This window comes from Eretmochelys imbricata, chromosome 10 (assembly GCF_965152235.1).
Source record: "Eretmochelys imbricata isolate rEreImb1 chromosome 10, rEreImb1.hap1, whole genome shotgun sequence".
In the NCBI taxonomy this organism is placed as follows: domain Eukaryota; kingdom Metazoa; phylum Chordata; order Testudines; family Cheloniidae; genus Eretmochelys; species Eretmochelys imbricata.
This window is the reverse complement of record NC_135581.1, coordinates 47980755-48001674: the sequence shown is the minus strand read 5'-3', so window position 1 is coordinate 48001674 and position 20920 is coordinate 47980755. Positions and strand designations below refer to the sequence as shown.

Genomic DNA, 20920 nt, shown 5'->3' with positions numbered 1-20920 from the left:
GACTTTGATTTCCAATGCAGTTATTTAGCGATGGGGTCATGCAACTTCAGGTAAAGAAATGCACACTTTATTTTTTGCTGTTGTTTGTTTGCCTTCTGGGCCTGTCTGTCCTTTGAGACAAACTTAATGCTTCCTCGCAGAAACTTTGGGGGAAAAGCTTTCAGACTAGAGGGAAAATGACATCTGTTTAATCCTATGACAGCTTTTTCTTCCACGTGAGTGTAAAAACATACCTGAACTTTATATTGGAATACAAATCTACCTTCCCTATCTGCTTCAGTTTGGAGTAGCTCTGATCCAAAATGTGCTCAAGTTGCTCAGTAGGTGACCTGCAGTTCTTTGAGGCTGGATTCCAAATCCAGGGTTGTGGTTTAATGCAACCACCACGTACAGCTTTGGTGTTGTCTCAAAAGGTGTTCTTAAATAGTGCCTGTTTTGTTGTATGGTTTCACTTGTTACCTCCTGTAAACTTGCTGCAAGTTTCAAACTGGGTTGATAGGAGTAAAAGGAAACTAATTACCTTGCTTCCTAGCGAGCAGTATGCACGAGGTTTCATCCCAGTTTAAATTGTATGCAAGCGGATGAATCTCACAGATAATCTGGAAACTGGGTAGCATGATTGACCTCATGCAACTTGTTGCATTCATGCATTACTATTGCGAGTGCATAGCTGCTTAAGTTTGGTGCCTGCGTGTATTAAACTGGGCTACTTGCCGTGCGGCTGAATCTTGTTGCACCCATGCATGCATCGTGCGTTAGCGATACTGGGCGTACCGCCGCTGCAGCTTGTGGAGTTGGACAGAATTGGCGCCCGTGCTGCTGCAGCTTGTTGCACCCGTGCATTGTACAGTGTTAGTGCACGTGCTGGGGCAACACTCTGAAGCAACATGGGTGCAGATACACGGCTTGCAGTGCGCCCAACGCACTAGCTGCTGCTCCCGGGATTGTGGGCGGATTTGTAGGGGCACGAATCTGGATCCACTTGCAGATGTAAACATTCCACAAAAGAGCTCCCCAGAGAGGGGGTGGAGCTTCCTAGTGGCCGGGGGCGGAGCCTGAGATAGGGGGAGTCTAGGTTTGACTGACGTGCACCTATTCCAATCGTTGACCGGTTCCTGTAGGCGGCATTCAATGAGAGAGGAATGGAGGCGGGACTAGGCGGGGCTTGTTTCCTATACGGACATTTTTCCTCGGTCCCCCCCTTCACATCCCCTTCCTGGGGGTTGTGTCCAATAGGGGCGGGGGATGGGGGTGGGCACTGCGCTGTGATTGGGAGAAGCGGTGAGTGGCAGGCTACGTACCCAATGGAAGCGCGGGGGTCTCCCCCCGGGCCGGGGAGGGGCGGGATTTCCCGGGGAACAGAGAAGCGGCCAGCGCTCGGCGGCCGCCGCCGAGAGACGGTTACTCCATTTTACCCCCCCCTTCACCGGGGCCGACCATCCCTCGTATCTGTCCAGGCCCAGCCGCCCCTCACCCCCTCCACTGCCCGAACCGAGCAGCCGCCGCCCCCGCCCGGAGGAGGAGGAGGGGCCCCGGGACCCCCCACCCCGCCCGGAGCAGCCGCCGGGGCCGGGGAGCCCTCCCACAGCGCGACACCGCCAGGGACCGTCCCTCTCGAGTAGCCGCCGGAGCCGGGGGGGAGCTGCCGCCGCCGACCCCGCCAGCAGCAGGAGGAGGGGCCCGAGGGCCGCCCCCGCGTGAGGAGAAGGGGCCCGGAGAGCCACCGGCGGGGCGCGATCCCCCTGGGCGCAGGGGGGCTTTGAGGTGAGCGCCGAGGGGTCGGGCGGTGTGACAGTCCCGCCGGGCGCCGCGGGGGGCGGGTCGCTCCTGTCCCTTCTCGCTCTCCGTATGGGGCGGGGACTCGCGCCGGTGGCCCGCGCGCTTCGGGCGCCACCGGGGGAGGGGAGCGAGAGCAGCCTCCCACGCTGCGTCTCCCCGGGGGTTCCCTGCCCCGGCGAGCGGGCGGTTCCGCGCAGCGGCCCCCCGCAGCGGTCCCCCGCGTGCGCCGGACACAGGCGCCCCCCACCCCCCGGTGCAGAACGTACACGGAGCCCCCTCCCCCGGCGAGCGTAGCGGACAAGTAGCCGCTCCCACTCTCCGTCCCGGTCGGGTTGTTTTCCCGGGCTCTGGATTAGCGAAGATGAGCTTCCCGAACCCTTTCCTTCGCTTCGGATCACTCACATTGCACATGCAGCCGCCCCCTTGCCCCGGGAGTCGGTGCAGCGGACACGGGCCCGCCTCCCTTTCCGCGACAAACTCCCTTCCCCTAAGAACCGAGTGCATGGAGTATAAGCCGTACTTGGATAGCCCGCGGGCTGCATCGCACTCAGCCCGCCCCCGTCGTGCCCCTACCGGAGTCCACCCCCCGGAATCCCTCGGTACCGAGTACATTGCACACGGGCCCCGCCCCCGTCCCTGGGACACCCTCTTCCTCTCAGTACTGGATGCGTTCCACGCAGGCTCCTCCCTCTCCCCATCTCTGCTCTCACCCCGGTGCCGGGAGGGTGGCACCCAGCCTCCTCCCCCGCGCCCGTCAGTCAGTGCTGGCATTGCACACAGGCTCCGCCTCTGGGGACGTCGCCTTCCCCGGTACACTGCACGCTGCTAGCTCCTCCCACTCCTCTTCTCCGTCCGTGCAGGTCTTGGGTGGATTGCACACAGCCGCCTCCTCCCCTGTACTCTTCCCTTATGGGGGCTTTGCATTTCGGCTCCTACCCCGCTTCGATCCCTTACCGGAGACCCGCGGTGAGCGGGTCCATTTCACACAGCACCCTTATTGGGGACCCACACCCTGTGGTCACTCAGCCTCGGCTAGTTACACGGAGCAGTATTGCACTCGTCTGGCGGTTCTCCCCGGTTGTATCCCAAACGCTCTGGGGTAGCCGACTGGATTTGATCCCTGCAGCGAGGCAGCGATGTTCGGAGGTCTCCTTCCCTAACTCTTAGCGGGGGGGGGGGGTAACTGGACGCTAAGCACTAGGTAACTGGCTGGCGGAAGGAAGCTCTGTCAGCAAAGGCCAGTGGCTTGGGGACAGCCTGTCTTCCACGTGCCTGTGATGTGTATCTGGAGGGTGTCCAGAGCACATCCATACCTCCAGCCGAGTTAGAGCTGTGTTGTCCACTGGGGCTCCTGCAGGCTCACTCCAGTTATTTAAGAGCATGGGGTGAAGTGGGGGCTTTGGTGTGTGGGGGGGTGTTTTGCATTTTGGGGAGAGAGGCAAAAGACTCTCCAGTGGTCCTTTGTACTTCAAAGTACCCGATCACAGGGAAAGGGCAGCCAGTCACCTCCCATAGTATAGTATGGCTGGAGCTTCTGCATTAATCATCAGCCTCTTGTGCTTGTGTAGTCTGTCCTCAAATGCTCCATGTATGTGCAGAGCCAGCTAGGAGATAATTGGGCTGAGTGAGCATGCTGAACAGCAGAAGATGGGCATAGTTACTACAGAATATTCCTGGGTCGTTGTAAAATATCCAGTGTGTAATACTTTAGTCTGGAGAATTTAAATCTCTTGTTAATGATGTACGTTTCTATGGTAATCAGAAACCTCAGGTTTTTACAGATTAAAAAAAATACAGGCTGCCTTTTAGTACTTTACTCTCACTTGATTCCTCATTGTACACTTCATATTGTTTACAAATACTCAGGAAGAGGGAGCTAAATAAAACATGTTTGAGGTGTGGAAATAAACTGAACTGAGTTGTGTTAGTGTGGATGAGCAGCTGAAAATGATGACATCAGTGGGGTTTCTGCAGATTTTCATAGAATTTAACTAAAATCTTCAGATTTATTCCTTCAACCCACCTTATTCATCACCATATTAATAGTGTAAAGTAGGGGTAGTCAATTATTTTTTGTCAAGGTCCAGACTCCAGAGAAAATAATAATAAAAAAAAGTAAATAAAAAGATTTTGGGATCTGTTAAAAAGCACCTGGTGGTCTGGATTTGGCTTGCAGTCCACCTATTTATTACCCCTAGTGTGTAGTAACTGTTTAGAGTATTTCCTGTAGAAAGTATTATTTTAAAATATAAAAACAATATTTTACATTTACCACAGTTTCTAACAATAAATATACATGGTTAGGTGCCTGTGTTTCTTGTTCTGCTGCTACTTTTTGGTTTTGGACACAGCATCACTTATGAGTAACTGGCCTATTCTGCTTTCACTCTTTAAACCCACTCTGAAGGGACATGTAGATTTATTAGAATTTCCAGATTTCGTTTGAAAGAACTCCTATCAAAGGACTGTTGCAGTTTCTAGATAGAAATACTGCAAAGCTATGCATAAGAACTGTGCACGGAACAACACAGAGGCATGTAGGAGTCTGAGAATTACTCTTAGAGTATTCTGCTACTAACATTAATTTTTTAAATATTTTAATCAAGAACTGGCATCCTTCTCTACATGTATGCTCCTCACAATCTTTAAATTTATCAGTGGCCTGCACTGAGTGTATCAGTTTCAGTATCTTTGGGTTTTTTGTTTTTTTTGTTTTTTTTTTTTTTACCCCTTTGCTTACTGTACATCAATAGAAACTGCATTAGGGTTTTACCTGGGGTTGTAGGTAACTGGGAATGGTATTCTCATAAACTGTAGAAGCATTAATATATTTTGTATTTGTCTTGTCAAATGCCAGATTCCTTCCTTGAATCTGGGCCAATGAAACACAGAATACAAAGTGTTTTTTTATAGTATTGCCCATGTAGATATGACATCAGTACATGCACCAATATAAACTGGTATTTGCTTAAGATACATCTGCTGTATCAGAGCAAGATATGTTCTATTTGGACGACTGAAACTGTTTGTAAAACTGACAAATACTTGCTGTTTAAATGGAAGCTGCTTGAGTGACCAAATGTGTCATGAGGAATGTGTGAGCTTTTTGATTACCATTTTTTTCTGAAAAACTCTAATCCAGAACTAGTTTAGTCTAAGTATATTCAATGAGTGGGATTTATTTCATAGCGCTGTGTTAGGCACAGTACCAACTGGAAGGGGTTAAAAATTTAATATAAATATAGACTTACCTGTATTTAAATATAATGGTCAGGTATGACTTGTTTAGTGTCTGCTATAAGTGAACAAACTCATTTAAAAGAACACTATGTACAATGAAGCACCTTTGAATGAGTATCTAATTAAAGAATAGATGTCCAAGGTGGACTTGTGGTTGTGGTCTGTACTGCTGTGCCTGAGGCCCAGATTTGATTTGGGGACTCGTCTTCTCCGTGCCAAGTGTTTGAGTGAGTGATATGCATCAGGTATGCCCCTCAGCTCCTCACCCAGTCTTGCAGTGTGTCCTGGGTTCATGCCCCCAGCCTGCATGTCCTCAGCTCCCGCCCCAGAGGGCAGGGTTTTCCCAAATGCCTGCTCACTTGTGGGAGGGGCCCAGCGGGACAGAGAGAATCTGAGTCTTTCAGAGTGAAGAGGCCTCCTGGGATGCTAGCTCACATGAGGGGCAGGAAGAGGAGCCCAGGTCCCCCTAAAGGGGCAGATGCCCTCAGATGCTGGCATACGCATACCAGGGAAGAATGTGGGGCTGACAGGTTCACCACCCACCCACCTGAATGTCACCTCTCCCAGCATTGAGTAGTGGAGACCATTTGGGCCACAATCAGAGCCACAGTTTGATTCCCTAGGTCTGCTCAAAAAAAGTTGGTAGAATCTGTCAACCTTAAGAAATGCTTCCTCCTCTCCACCCCCAGGGCTCTATATCTTGAGAACTTCTTGCTTGGGTGACCCCAAATTTGCATCCCTTTGAGGCATACTAAATTTCAAAACAATATGAATAAGCATGTGGATTTTAGAGCATTTGAAGTCAGCGGAAGTGAGTTTTCAGCCTTAACTATAGCAGAGCTGGTTTTCTGCAAAAATAAAGGCTGCAGTATGGAGAGGGAAAAGGTGTGTGGTTAGCAAATGATTGTATCCCCAAGAGTGTGATTGGGATTCAGTGGACTCTGTGCAAGGGTTTAAACTTTCAATACACTAAAAGGTAAAGTGTAAAAGAAAACTGATGCAGTAAAATAGAAAACTATTAAATAATACTCTATTAATGAAAATGTTTTAGGAAACAGTACTATCTTAAGTGAGTGTCTAGTGATAAGATTTTAGTGTAACAAGATGCCAAAAAAATCACCTCTGGTTGAACTGAGGAATTGTCTGAAACTTGAAGTGATATATAGGTAGCTCACCCATTAGTTGCGTGCCATCTCAGTGCAAACCTGTGAATGCCAGATGTCCTCAGCAAGGATGATGGCACTTCAGACTCCATCTTAGCTTTCACAATGCAGGCTTTAGGATAAAGTGGCACTGGTAAGTCACCCCCCTTCTTCCCCCCCCCCCATGGGTGGCTTTAATTGGTTCTTTTATGTGTAGTGTTGTTGATCTCACAGTTAAGGCACTGGGTTGGATCTCAAGAGATTGCAATTCAATTCCTGGCCCTGCCACAGACCTTCTGCATGACCTTGGGCAGGTCACTTAGTCTTTCAATTTTCAATACAAATGGGGATAAATACTCTCTAGTTAATGGGGCTGTTGTGAAGATAAATTTGTTGATAATTGTCGTGCACTCAGTGATGGAAGTGATTATACACACCTAGATGGCATCTGGATTCACTAACAATTAGACACATTTAATTTTGCTAGCTGGAAGGACTGTCCTGGCTGTCTCTAATCTCATGCTGCTTGGCACAGAGGTACAGATCTGACTTCCCAAACAACCACTGGGTTTTGTTAAAATATTGGCTTTCAGTGAAATGGTGTGGAGACTATTGTCTACTGTTACCACTGGAGACAAGTATTGAAGAAATAAGAGTAATATTAAGGAAATTGAAATTGTTATTAAATGGTGGTAGAGCTATACATTTTCCAATGTCTCTGCCTTGAACAGCATATGGACACAGTGCCGTTATAACAAAATACCACAGACACTGAACTATGGAAAACTCAAGAAATACTAGGCTGACTGGAGTTCTTGAAGTCATGTAAAGAGAAGAGAAATACAGGATGTTTTTCACATTGGATTACAACATGCAATAGATAGATCTCTTCAGGTTTACTTTGCCTGCTGTTGTGATGTGTCATTCATGGTCAGGCCAGTCAGGGAGCACTCAGTACAGGCCTTGTTGAACATGTAGGTCTTGGAATGAGAAATGTTGTGTTGAAATTGGCATACAAACCAGTTTAGTTTCCAGGATTTATAAATCGTTTTCTGTCTAGATTGCAGTTTTGGTCTTCTCCAGCATTGAAAGCTTTTATGGTTGTTAAAGCCAGAGCAGAAAATGTAGGCCTATATGTATTCCTCTGTCTGGATGGGGGTGTGCTCTTGGTTGCACTTTTGTATCTTTTTCCTCCCCATTGCTGCATTCTTAGGTATTCTGAGCACTAATGATGGAAGAAATGTTTTTGTAGAAATTGGACACCATGGAGGTGGGGAAATTTACTTCTTATGTGAAGTTTTGACTCACTTTGTGTTCTCACAAATTATTACTGTGTAATTTTCAGAGTTGGGGTCATCATTAACAGCTGCTGCTGTGACAATGTGTAAATTAATGCCTCACCACCACTTTTCTCATCCTCCCTTTTCAAGTCTGGGTTGAGGTGAGTGGTGTTTAAGATTATCCTAGCTGCATCTAGTCTGAGGCCTAGGTAAGATCCATAGCTGCATAATCAATGGGCTGCCAGCACTTCACCTTGCAGTCAATTCTCAACGTTTCAGGGAGTTCATTTAATGTCTTTTCAGTATCTATATTAGGTACTTATATGGTCCCCAGTTCCATAGTATCCGAGTGCCTCACAACCTTTAATATATATTTGTTCTAGCAACACCCCTGTGAGGTAGGTCAGTGCTGTTTTTCCCATTTTTCAAATGGAGAACTGAGGCACAGAGCAAATAACTAGCCCAAGGTCACGTAGGAAGTCTGTGGCAGAGCAGGAAATTGAGTGCAGCTCTTCTGAGTCCCAAGCACTAGCTAAGATTTCTCATTTCCCTGCCCCTACCCACCATTCTTTCCATGGTCCAAATGAGAAGAAACTGTAAGTGTTTCAAGCTATTTTACTTTCTCAGGTAAAATCTATCCCTGTCTGACCCCCTCAGCTCTTCCCTCCCCAACTTTTCTGTCCCTCTGTCCCTTTTCTCCTCCTCCACCCTATTTTGCTTTCTTGCTTCCGCAATCCTTTTATTTCTGCTAACGTTTGAAATCCCCACACTTCCTTTCTTTTGTCTTTTGGATGTGTATGTATGTGTGTGTAGATTTCTACGGTCCACCTGTTGTCTATCCATATCAGGTCCTCTCCTCATTTTAAGACCCTTTTCTCTCCCTCCTCTCCCTTCATTAAAGCAGGTTTACCAACCTCATTCAGGCCAAGTCTATACTACACACTTCAGTATAACTGCATCACTCAGGGATGTGGATTTTTCACACCCCATAATGACGTAGTTAACCCCCCAAGTTGACAGCGCTATTGTTGGTGGGAGAGCTGCTCCTGTCGACATAGCTACCACCTTTCGTGGAGGTAGAGTTATTAAGCCAATGGGAGAGCTCTCTCACGTCAGCTTAGTGCTTTTGGTGAAGACTCTCTCTAGCGGTGGAGCTGCGCCAATGCAATTTTGTAGTGTAGACCTGCCCTCAGTTAGTGCAGTTCTGTCCAGAGTCTAACATTTAAAAAACGAAGTAATAATAGAAGTATCACGTTGTACATATTATAGTTATAAACCTGTATAAAACCTTTTAGGAACATATGTTAAAACTTCAGACAGCTTGTGAAAAGATGTCTGCAGCATGCAATTTGAATTAGGACATGAGGGTCACCGGATACATCACTCTGTATTAAACTGTTCCTTGTTATGCTTTTTCTGAGAAATCCTGGAATTTGGGGATATATTGAGCTCTCCCATTTGTTTAAAAAATAAGAGTCTAGGGATACATGTTCAGTATGTGACTACACAGTTGGCATAGCCTTTCTCAGAAATCTCTCACATCTTTGGGGATTGAGATCTTCTTTCTCTGTGATCGCTGTTCCATGATTAGTTCTTGAAAAAGGAACTCATCTGCTAAAAGATTCCTAGTCCTGACAGGTGTTGAGATAGAAGACCTTTAAAAATTACATTATTCTTATTACCATATTGCTCTTTTTCCATTTTGTGTTTAACAACTTATCTCAAATCTGTAGAGCTGGAAACCAGTGCTTAGATCGGGGTGGGCAAACTTTTTGGGCCGAGGGCCACATCTGGGTGGGAAAATTATATGCAGGGTTGGGGTGCAGGAGGGAGTGCGGGGTGTGGGAGGGAGTGCGGTGTGCAGGAATGGGCTCAGGGCAAGGGATTGGGGCAGAGGAGGGGTGCGGGGTGTACGAGGGGGCTCAGGGAATGGGGTTGGGGTGAAGGAGGGGGCTCAGGGCAGGGGTGCAGGAGGGGTGCGGAGTGCTGGAGGGAGCTCAGGACAGGGGGTTGGGGTACAGGAGAGGTGCAGGGTGCAGCAGGGGGCTCAGGGCAGGGAGTTGGGGTGCAGGAGGGGTGCGAGTGCGGGCAGGGGGCTTAGGGCAGGGAGGTGGGGGGTGGGGTGCAGGAGGGGTTCGGGCTCTGGCCCAGCACCGCTTACCTAAAGCGGCTCCGGGGTGGCAACGGCATCCCCCTTTTCCCCCTCAGGAGCTGCAGGGATGTGGTGCCGGCCACTTCTGAGAGCGGCGCGGGTCCTGCGGCACCACAGGGGGGCAATCCCGCGGGTCGAATCCAAAACCCTGAGGGGCTGGATCCGGCCCGTGGGCCGTAGTTTGCCAACCCCTGGTTTAGATTATCTAAAAGCTTGGAATGACCAATATTAGTTTCTACCCGAAAGCAGGTGCTTGAGTAAATGCTATGTTCTGGATGTAGAATCCAGACACAATCTGGGTTAATCTATTTCTTTGTCCTTTTAGTCTACAGTAGAGGCTTAGTGTTAGATAAAAGCCTTTTTTGTACATTGGAAATATAAATAAAAATAACATGGTATTTATGTTTTAGCATTGTCGTTCATCTTCAAGTCCTTGATACTCACTCTAGGTACTTAAATGGGTCACAGTCATTACACATGTATCCTCAAAACAAGATGTGAGCTTTCCCCTTTCACAAGGACATGGAGAGAAATCAGGTGCCAGAACAGCCCGCCCCAAGGCAGATGCATATATTTTACAGGTTGTCTAAAAGATAGCACAATTGCTGGGATTTTTGCCCCATTATTGACTCTGCAGTCATATCTTCAACTAAGAATTGTACCTGCCCTGTGGAGGGGCCAGTGGCTTTGAAGTACCCTGTGACTGAAATTTGGAAATTTACAGATTCCTCAGTGATGCCTCCCTGGTCTTGGTCACACAATCTTCTTTCCGTCTTTACCAGTCACTTTATGGATGGGAGAGCCTTCTAGTAATGCTCTTGGAGAGGAGGAATTTGCAACAAAGCAGGAGCTCATTGCATCTGCCTTTTAATGGGGAAAAGTTATTTGGGGAAGCACTAGATCAAGCCTTCAGGGTCTCAGTGATGAAAATAAAGTCATTCCAGAGCCCAAGAGACCATATTTGTCTTCTCAGAATAGAGACTGGTTGGCATAATGAAGATCTCCACCCAGGCCTTGGTATAGGCCAGCATTCCAGAGATTCGCAAAAAGAAAAGGAGTACTTGTGGCACCTTAGAGACTAACCAATTTATTTGAGCATGAGTTTTCGTGAAAGCTCATGCTCAAATAAATAAATTGGTTAAATAAATTGGTTAGTCTCTAAGGTGCCACAAGTACTCCTTTTCTTTTTGCGAATACAGACTAACACGGCTGTTACTCTGATTCCAGAGATTGTACCTGACCAGAGCCCCTTGAGCCTGCCCCTGTCCCTCTCCCCCTGAAGCAGACTTCAGCAGAATAGAGGATCACTGAGTGCTCTCTGATTTCTGCATGTTACTCTGTGGACTTTTGTACCTTTCTGCAATGTTACAGGTTTTTCCCCTGGCCATTGGCTCAGTCTCCACAAAGAGTGTAATGGTGGTAGAGCCACAGAGGAAACTTCATATTCTTCCATATCTGGCTGGCTCATGAAAGTCTTCACTCTGGTAGGAACAAGAGAAGCTGTCCAGGAATCAGCAACTCTCTTGATGTGGCTGGGATTTATGATCAGATACAAAAAAGCAAAACCTGATCCCATGTCATCAGCTGAGTTAGTATGGTGGTAGGAATGGGTCTTCCATCAGAGAAGAGAGTACAAACGGCAAGACAACTTAGCAGAGCAGATCAGAGCATCCTCCAGCATCTGAGCCAAGAAGATGTCTTCCTTAATTGATCTAGCTCTGTAGGTCAGGAAGCATTTTGGTTCACAAGCTGCTCTCACAGTGGTGAACAAAGGAATGGGGTGGGGATTACATGTGAGGATTCAGAGTCTCTTGAAGCTCAGGCTGTCCCTGCAGTTGTGGGAGAGATGTAACTAAACTCAAAGTTGGAGGTCACTTCAAGGACCTACGATTTGGGGTAAGGACTGATGCCAGCCTCAAGGTTTGGGGAACCACCCTGCAGTCCCATTCATCCCACATGGGAGAGATCTCTGCATGTGAACTGGCTGGAGCTTAGAGCAGTCAGAGTAGTGTATGCTGGTCTCCAAGGACCAGAGACAGGAGTAAGCAGTGTTGCCTGGATTGCCAGCAAGCAAGGTGGTGCTAGGAGTGGAAAGTTATTCTTATAGGGCAGAACACAATTTGTTGCTCACTAAAGAGGTCCATGTGGCATGGTCCCTCAACATTTAGTCTGAGCTGCCAGAAATTCCATCTGAGGGATTGGTTGCTTAGGACAGGGTTTTTTCCATCTAGTCTGCATTCTCTAAAGACCTATGCAAAGGGAAATCCTTTTTATGGATTCCATAGGGGCTAGAAAAGATGACAGAGCCTCTAGGTCTTTAATGCACTTGAATAATCATTTTTCTATTAAGGAAACTTTAGTTTGCAGATGGGTTCCCTTGCTCTCCACCCCCCCCCCCTTGAGTAAAGGTTTATTTCATGGGGCATAATCACTTCTTGGGCCAAGAGGAAGTTTGTGGATGAGCTCTGACAAGCAGCAATCTGAAGTTTGGTCCACATGCTCACTGACCATTACAGAGTGAAGGTTAGTGTATCTGTGGACCTGGCCTTTGGGTGTAGTTCTAGGAGCTGCTCTCAGACATGAGGTATTGTAATCTCCCAGGTAGTAAGCATGCATGGTATATCCCAATCCAAAATATCGGACCTTCCATCATAGAAATGAGGCTTTTGGTATTCTCTTGTAAACTCACTTTCTGGCCAGGAGTACCCACTAGTCTGGAAGCCCAGCCTAGTGTGAGTTCTAATTGGTTTATTGTCAGTTTTCATACTTGGTTATATTAGCATTAGATGATGAGTAAGCATTCAGCTAGAGAGCTGAGGCAGCTACAGTGCTTGCAGGGGAATGGAGGTGCCAAAGCTTCACCTCTGCTACCTATCACTAAGAGAGTGAGGAGGAGAAGCCCTTTCCAGGTTTGGACGGACTGCTCACCCAGTAAGTGAATGTACAAGAGAAGGATAAAATTTGCCTACATACCATGCCACTCAATTTTTGTTTACTCTGGTGTGCAAGGCAGTTGTCCAGCTTATAGCATGTAACCTCTGTGTGTAATTTGTGCAAAAATGGCCTTGGATCTTTAGTAAAAATTAAGAGCAAACAGGGCCTGGTTTTAAGTTTACATCCAACATATCCACATACAGTATCCTGTGTGGAACTTCATTGTCTGCCTTGGGAAGCTAAAGGGTTGAGTTGACCCTGTAAGCATTTTGACCAGGCAGTCTAGGAATTCCAGACTTGAGGGTTAGACGATTAAGCCAACCTTCCCGGCAGATGACTTGTAGCAGATAACTCATCCTTGCACCTCTGCAAGACTGTAGTAAATCTATAATCTGAGATCTTCTGTTGCTCCTTGGAAGAAAAGGCTGACCTTGTAGTCCCAGGTGGAATTGTAATCCTCATAACAGGTAAGTGTGCAAGACTTTTTAGCAGTTATTTGACCTTTACACAGCCTTTTAGGCAGCTCAGCATCTACTTTAAACCTTGACTAGCCCAGGAAAAGTGAAAAGTGTTTCTTTGGGCGAAGACACGCAAACAGCAGAGCTTTGTTAGACATGCACATTATATTAGATGGTCTCTGCAACTGTATCTTTCACTTCAGTGTTTCTGTATTCTGGAATTATACCCCTGTGCAGGTTATACATTAGGCCTATTATAGCTGGCTCACTTTCTGCTTGGCTGCAAACTGTGAATTTGGATTGAAAAGTTTCATGCCCAGTTTGTTGGGGAGAAGTGGGAGGAGAGAGAGCATTAACTTTGTAACTGCTGGAAATGCTTTTGTGATGATTGCATTGCTGATGGTATGCTACTGCTCTGTTAAAAGGGTAAGGAGTGAACTAAGCCTAGAGAGACTAACAATATAAGAATGGGGAGGGGACAGAACAAAAATTAAGTGGACACATAGGGACTTACCTCTCAGCTGCTCCATATTCCTGAGCATGCATTGTAAGTGAGTGCTATCAAGGCTTTGCTTTGACTTGACTTAGGCCTGGTCTACGCTACAGCATTAGATTGACATCAGGCAGCTTACATCGACCTAACTCTGTAAGCATCCACACTAAAATGTAGCTCCTACCAATACAAGTTGCCCTGTATGTCAACTGAATAACTCCACCTCCACGAGAGGCATAGCACTTAGGTCAATACAGTTAGGGTGCCTCATTGTCTGTGTAGACACTGTATTACTTACATTGCCTGTTGGCTGTCAGCCCAGCGCGGGGCTCACAGCTGGAGTCTCTGCCTCCCCACTGGGATGGGGACTCCAGCTGTCACTGTCCCACATGCTTAAGTCAGCAGAAGCTCCTGGTGAGGACGCACACCACCGACAGAAGGAGCAAGGTGTGGACGTGAACCATCGCTTTAATTACTGTGGCAGCTATATGTTGACTTAACATGTCGACTTAATTTTGTAGGGTAGACATGCCCTTATTATCACAGTGTTGATGTGAAATCCTAGATGGTGCTTCTATCAAAGGTGCATGGCCAAATTCTGCTGTTTTACTTGTTTAGATTCTAGCTGTGCTATCTGTAAAATATTTTTTTACAAAGCTAAAATGTTTCTAAACCCTAGGAGGGTAACAGTAAATGAAATCATGGGGCAGATGCTGGAGTCATTTGCAGAAACCAGTCCAAAAACAGCAGACAAAACCAGGAAAATCAACTCAGTTTCTCCTGGATTTTTGCCTTTCTGTTCTCCAGATGTCACTGTGGTCTGTTAGGCTTAGTACCCTATGAATTAGGTTTTAGTAATTTCCTCCTCCTCATTCCAGAGCTTATTGATCAGTATCAGAAGGCCCCTCACAATAGATATGGTAGGTTCCTGATGGGAGATTCTTTTCTGAGATGGAGGAAGCTTCACAGTACAACTTCAACAACTAAAAAAGTGAGATCCTGCAACAAGGGGAGAGAAAGAAGAACTAGTGAGGGAGAAAAGAGGCTCCAGGGAAAGCAGTAAGAAGTTACACAATTAGACTTTCTTAAATACTAAGAAGCTACACATGGACTTTTGATACACAATTTGTTGTGCATTTACTTGTTATACCTACATATATTGATGATCACTGTTTGTCATCTGGTTGGCTAATTAAGCACTCAAACTGAAGAGTTAGTATAACTTCACAACTTAGAATGTTTTTGGAAGCTGATATTTGAAGTGAGGCATGAAGGGTGTTGGTTTACCGGTGTTTTTTGGGGGGGGAGGCGTGAGCCCAGTTACATCTGCTGGGGGACCGCTTCTGTTAGCTTCCTTGCCAGCAGTGAATTGTGTTCATTAATTACACTGAAACTGACAAGGCTATATATTTGCTTTGGAAAGACCCAGGTGTATTCCAGACCGCAGAGAAAAAAGTTTCACTCTTTAGGATGTGGTGCTGGATTGGAGAGAGAGACTGAATGTGCTTGAACACTCTCAGTGGTTGTATGAAGAATAAGTAACTTCTCAGGAATGACATTAACTGTCATCACCTAGAAGGAAGCAGTTGTTGAATATCCTGGCTGGAAAGGAGAGGTCATGCAATTAAAGAGAAGAATTTACAGAATTTGAAGGGGTGGGAGGTCAGAAGAATGACACAAATTTAGAGTGAATTAGGGAATCGCTATTTGGGTTAGAGCAGGAGCATATGCCTTTTTGGATGTGTGTTGCAAGAAGATCTTGAGGGAGCTGCAGGTGGGTTGTTCATCATTGTCTTCTGATGTCCTGAGGAAACATTGGGGCCAATTTTTGACACTTAGCCCTGCTCCACTTTGTGACACTGGTGATCTGCAATGACACTGGGGCTGGGTAAAACTTATTGGCGAGGAATGTGGAATCAAAACTAAATTTACTAGCAAGTCTGCAGTTTTTTCTTGTTCTGGATTTACTACTAACTTTATTTCAGCCTGTAAAATCTGAGAGAACCTCATCTTTTAACCCCTAAATTATTTAGAATTAAATTCCATACCCACTCCCAAAGCTTCTGGAAACCCCTTCCCACAGGGCAGGCTAACATCCTACCTGGGCTGTTGCCGCTGCAGGTTCACAGCTGACATACTATGAGTTTCACACTTTCAATGTAAGCACTTAAAAGGCCTTCAGCTGTCCACTGAAGATTCACCACCACAGTGAAAGAGCTACTTGGACTTCTGTTGCCAGAAACTCCTCAACCATCTCCAGTCTGTGTAGTATGCAAACGTGGCTTTGTTCAGAACCTACATATGTTAGCGATGTTCAAATTAGAAATGTACTTCGGTTTAGTTTGTTGAAGAAATTATCAACTTCTACTTTCAAACTGAATATTTGAGTTCTAAAACAGGCTAGTATTTAAAAAAATGCAATTTTACTATTTCACCTGAAAAAATTAATTCTGATTCCAAACCCACGTCCCCCCTCAAAAAAATTATCCAAGAAATAATTAAGTTAAATGGATGCCCAGAAACCTGCCTTACCTATGCTATGCCTCATGTTGATGAGCTCAGCATTGTATTCATTGAGGGAGAATGATTAATCACTTCTGTTTATTAATTGAACTGTTTTAGCAGGTTTTGTAGAGCTTCCCTGAGCATGAGTTCAGAATGAAGCGGCGATTGGATGAGCAGGAGTCACCGGTGTACGCGTCACAACAGAGACGTATCACCAGCAGCACAGAAGCTTTCCAACACCAGCACCGTGTGCTTGCTCCAGCACCTCCTGTATATGAGGCGGTTTCGGAGACCATGCAGTCTGCCACTGGAATTCAGTATTCTGTAACTCCCAGCTACCAGGTATGCCCACTTGTTACTTAGTGTGAACAGCAATGACTGTACAATGCAAGATGCAGGTTTAATAATCTATGGTGGGGTTCTACATGTGACAGCAGTTCTTATTTTGCCAGAAATGGCCTCTTAAATTAAGACCCCAATTTGACAGTATATTTAAGCACGTGCCTGATTTTTAAGCACTTGCTTTAAGTCCCATGATTTTAGTGGCAACTGATCATAAGCTTAAAATTAGGTATGTGCTTAAGTACCTTGTTGAGTTAAGGCCTAAATTTGGGATCCTTGTACCCTGATCTCTGAATTATCTCCTATTCAGAAGTAGGCCAGTAAGTGGGTTTTTTTCCCTTTTAAGTAGGATAGTTTGTCCTGCAGCCACTCAACCTTTGCTGTGATCTTTTCAGCTCATAAACTCAGAAAGACTGGATTGGATCAATACTTGGATGGGAGACTTCCAGGAAAATCCAAGTGCAGCAGGAAGTGATGTGGGTGATTGATTAGGTGGCATTCTTCCTTTTGAGATCCTGACCTTTTGTGCTTATTAAAGGAACATTGCCAATTTGAAAATCGCATCATCTGAAAAATTTGTACCTATTAATCTAATAGCAGCATGTAAGATTTCTATAAATGAAACACTAGAGAGAAATATTTGTCCTCTATTTTTCTCAGTGTTTGCTTAGTTTTTTCCCAGCATTTTATATATCATCCTTGCCTTGGTTTTGATGCTGGTCAGTTGCACTTCCCATCTCATGCACTGGCCTAGGGAGCAACTCATGTGCACGTGCTACCCCAGGCTCTCCAAAAGGATGTTCACTACTAACAGCAACAGCAGGCAGATAGCAGGCGGGCATGTACTCAGAGATGGGGATAGAGGTCTGGAGAGTTGGCCCAGGTAAGTTTGGTGTTGCGCTCAGGCCTTCTTAAGAGTCTTCTAAATGTGAATGGAGGAGCAAAAAACCTTGCTTGTTTTTTGTTTTGAAGCAGGTTCTCTATTAAAAAACTGGATTTTTTTAAATCAAATTTTTAAAAAATTCAAGCTAAGTATTCATTAAAGAATTTTTCAATTTAACTTTTTGCTTGTTTATGATGTATAAAGGAGGCCTGAAAAGTGCATGCCCAAAAGAGTTTGTTCTGCTTGTCTTTCCTGATTTTTCTGAAGGTAAGCATCAAGTTTGGGATTCCCAGGTTTTTGCTGGAGGATCTCTGGGAGGTCCAAAGGATCTTAATTGAGAGCTCTAACACGTACATTGAAGAGCTATGGTGTTGAATCTTTAACAAAGGCTTTCTTTATCCAAAATTTTCATCATTGTGCCATTAAATAGGTGGTAATAGATAGAAACGAAACCAGAATTTGAATATCATAGAATCAGAGTTTAAGGCCAGAAGGGACCACCAGAACATCTAGTCTGACCTCCTGTAACTCACAGGCCGCCAGCCCTACCCAGTGCATGCACACTAAACACAACAACTGAAATGAGACCAAAGTATTGCATCCCACAGGAGACTAGGCCGTTATGAGCCATGGGCAGAGAATAGGAGGGACCCAGGTGCACTGGTGCCTGAGGCCCCAAAGATGTCAGGGAAATGCTTAAATGAGAGAGCCCCAGAAAATACTGGCAAGTGACCCGCACTCACACTCTGCAGAGGAAGGTGAAAACCCCCCAAGGTCAATGCCATTCTGACCTGGGAGAGAATTCCTTCCTGACCCCACATTCAGTGATCAGTTGGACCCTGAGCATGTGAACAAGAATCAGCCAGCCAAGTAACTGAGAGAGAATGCTTAGTGCCACCTTAGAGACCTGGCCACCCCCCAAATGTCCCATCTCCAGGCATGGCCATCTCTGATATGTCAAAGGAAGGAGATAAAAAAAACTCTACCAGAATACATGGGGGGAGGAGAATCCTTCCTGTCCTCTGCCAGTGGCTGGCTGAAACCCTGAAGCATGAGCTTTTTAGGAATGTAAGACATAAACCAGATGTGAGCCGTGGGGTTGTTGAGCCCTGCCTCCTACCATCACAAGCAACCCTGATCATGCAATCGCACTGATAAATTTGTCCAAATCTGCCTGAAAATCTCTTTCCCTTCTCTACTTTCGCTCCTGGCTCTTGTGGTGGTATCACATCACTAGTTCTCCAGTCGTCAGAGAGCCTTCCAGGCTGGACAGGACCTGAATTTCTATCATAAACACAGAGAGGGTTCCCTCCTTTCGTACTTCCGAAAAAAATCTTCAAGGCCTTTGTAAATCAGAGAAAATGAAAGAAACCAGCCATTTTTTCCCCTTTTTGCAGGTCATGGTTAAAGAGCCCAAAATGCATTTAATGAATAAGGCTGTTAGTCTTGGTGCTATGGTGAAAGTACAGACTTGGTGACATTCTGCCAATTCAGAATTGTAGTTTGTACTTTTTCATCCAGAGATGCTGAAGCATTTATTTATAAACAGCTACAGTGCACAGCTGCCCAAAGAATTGGATAAAGGTTCTTATACCCATTTTACAGATAGTCACCAGATGAAATTTATGCAGCATCTGTGCATTAAGGAATGGATAGGACTCGAGGCTGCTTTTAAACTAGCTTCACAATAAGCAGCTATTGTTTCACCACAGAAGTGGTTGCATTTCAGTACGGTGAGGGCTGTGCCTTGGTGAAAGGCGCTATGTAAGTCCATGTCCTCATTGAAGCTTGAATTGTTAGTGTACACAATTTTTCCAGTAGGGAATTTCCAAGAGCAGATAAAGCCCTAACCCCCAGCTGCTTTCTGATCTTTCCTCTCCAGGTGTCGGCTGTGCCCCAGAGCTCAGGCAGTCATGGTCCCGCTATAGCGACCGTCCATAGCGGACATCACCACACTACACCAGTGCAGCCTCATGGAAGCCAGGTGGTGCAGAGTCATGCTCACCCGACCCCTCCAGCAGCACCCGTGCAGGGGCAACAGCAGTTCCAGAGGCTTAAGGTAACACCAAGTTCCAGTTTATCATTCTGTAAAATAGGTGTTTTGAAGGGCAGCATCTGCTTAGTTGGCGGTAGTTTCATCTGCACAGGTGTCTGATGTAACTGGATGAGAGATCTCAGGTAATAGTTGCTGGTTTTGTAATAATCTTTTTGTAATGAAGGATCGTTAGGCTAGATTTATGGACAACTTGGTGGGAGTTGGAACTTGGCCTTTGGCATGGTGTTCAGAACAAACCCAAGAGTCTGGCACTAGCATTATGTGTAGGGAATACAGAGTCCCATGTAGTCTGTGCTGTACCAGTGTTCATCAGCAAAACCCCTGACTTCTGTGACCTGGTGAACTCTGTGGTGAGCTTTAGTTTGTGTAGCAGCCTAAATGAATGGAAAAATCACATTTTATTGAAAGTAAGTATTGAAGTTCTGTATATTCATTCACTAAAATCTTTTAACGCTATCGACTTCTGTCTGTGTTGTGCTGCTGCAGAGCAGGCGGCAGTTTCTGAGGCCTGTGCCAGAAGTTTGGGGGTAATCTGGGGTCCTTGGCTATTGCATATGTAATACCAGCCTCCCGGAAGAGCCAGTTGGGCTGTCTGTTAAAAGCTTTCCTGATGAGCCACAGAAGCCTGGAATTCATGACTTGAAAGCTGGCCCTGTACACTGTTAATATTTCAGTATGAAGAAGGGGATTTAGGCTGTGTAAGCCAAAGACTCCCCCACCCGTCTCTGTTAATGCATTTTCTTTTCAAATGCTGTAGCAAAATAATGAAATCTGGAATTCTAATCAACAGGTTTAGGGAGGAATGAAGGGGGGCCAAGGAGCTTTGATGCAGAGCCCATGTGTGAAAGGGTTAAACTACCGTGGCATCTAGAGGCTTTTCTGAATGTGTTGCTTTGTGTGGGTGGGTGTAGAGGAGATGCTTGGGAGTGAGCAAGGCTCTGTTCTTAGACTGTTTGCAATAAATTCCCTTAACCCCCTCCCCCAACCAAAAATAACACATTGAAGTGGTTAAATTCAGATCAGCTGTAGTAAGAACACATGTATATGATTTTATGTCTATTTCTTACTCCTCTCTTTTGGAAAACGTATTGAAGTGTCTTTCATTGTTCCTACATTAAAACAGTAAACAGAGCAACAGAGCGCTTGCTTTCCAGGGGACCTAGTTTCCCATATTCTGGGATCAGATTCTGCTCCTTTCGAAATCAATGGCAAAACCTCTGATGGTTCAAGATCAGGTTCAAGATGAATATGGATTAAAATCTCTTTTTTAATTAACTTTTTAATTAACTTCAGTATTTCCCATACAATAGAACAGGAACAACTCCAGTGTCGATCTCAGATATTATTCCAGAAGGCTTCTGTTGCATGTAGGAGCTTTCATACCTCTGGACAATCTGGTAATGAGCAAAATGGGAGATGGATGGCTCTTGCAGTGTATTCATTTGTAGCCCGACTTTCAGATATAAGAAGCACCCAGAATTCTCACTGAGGGCTGCGGTTGCTCAGACAGCACCTCCTGAAAATCAGACATTGGTATATGGACCATTCGTAAATAGAAACTAAGTGTCCACATGGCCTCCTTGCTGTTTGAGGTACTTCCAAGTTAACATCCACAGTTAGCATTTTCCAAATCCTTATGAGCCAAATTGAAATGTC

General features: G+C 45.7%; 1 protein-coding gene across 3 annotated transcripts in view; it reads left to right on the top strand.

Annotated features, from left to right (window-relative positions):
• The first annotated feature begins 1398 nt into the window (after positions 1-1398).
• Positions 1399-20920, top strand: part of SIN3A (SIN3 transcription regulator family member A) — a 54522-nt gene continuing 35000 nt past the window's right edge. Inside the window, exons 1-3 of one of the 3 annotated variants that reach the window (XM_077827784.1) lie at positions 1399-1764; positions 16104-16325; positions 19091-19267. In XM_077827784.1, coding sequence (XP_077683910.1) covers positions 16137-16325; positions 19091-19267 — 366 coding nt within the window. In that variant the 5' untranslated portion in view covers positions 1399-1764; positions 16104-16136. Of the gene's footprint in view, positions 1765-16100; positions 16326-19090; positions 19268-20920 lie in introns of all 3 variants that reach the window. The other 2 variants (XM_077827782.1, XM_077827783.1) reach the window with 2 other exon arrangements.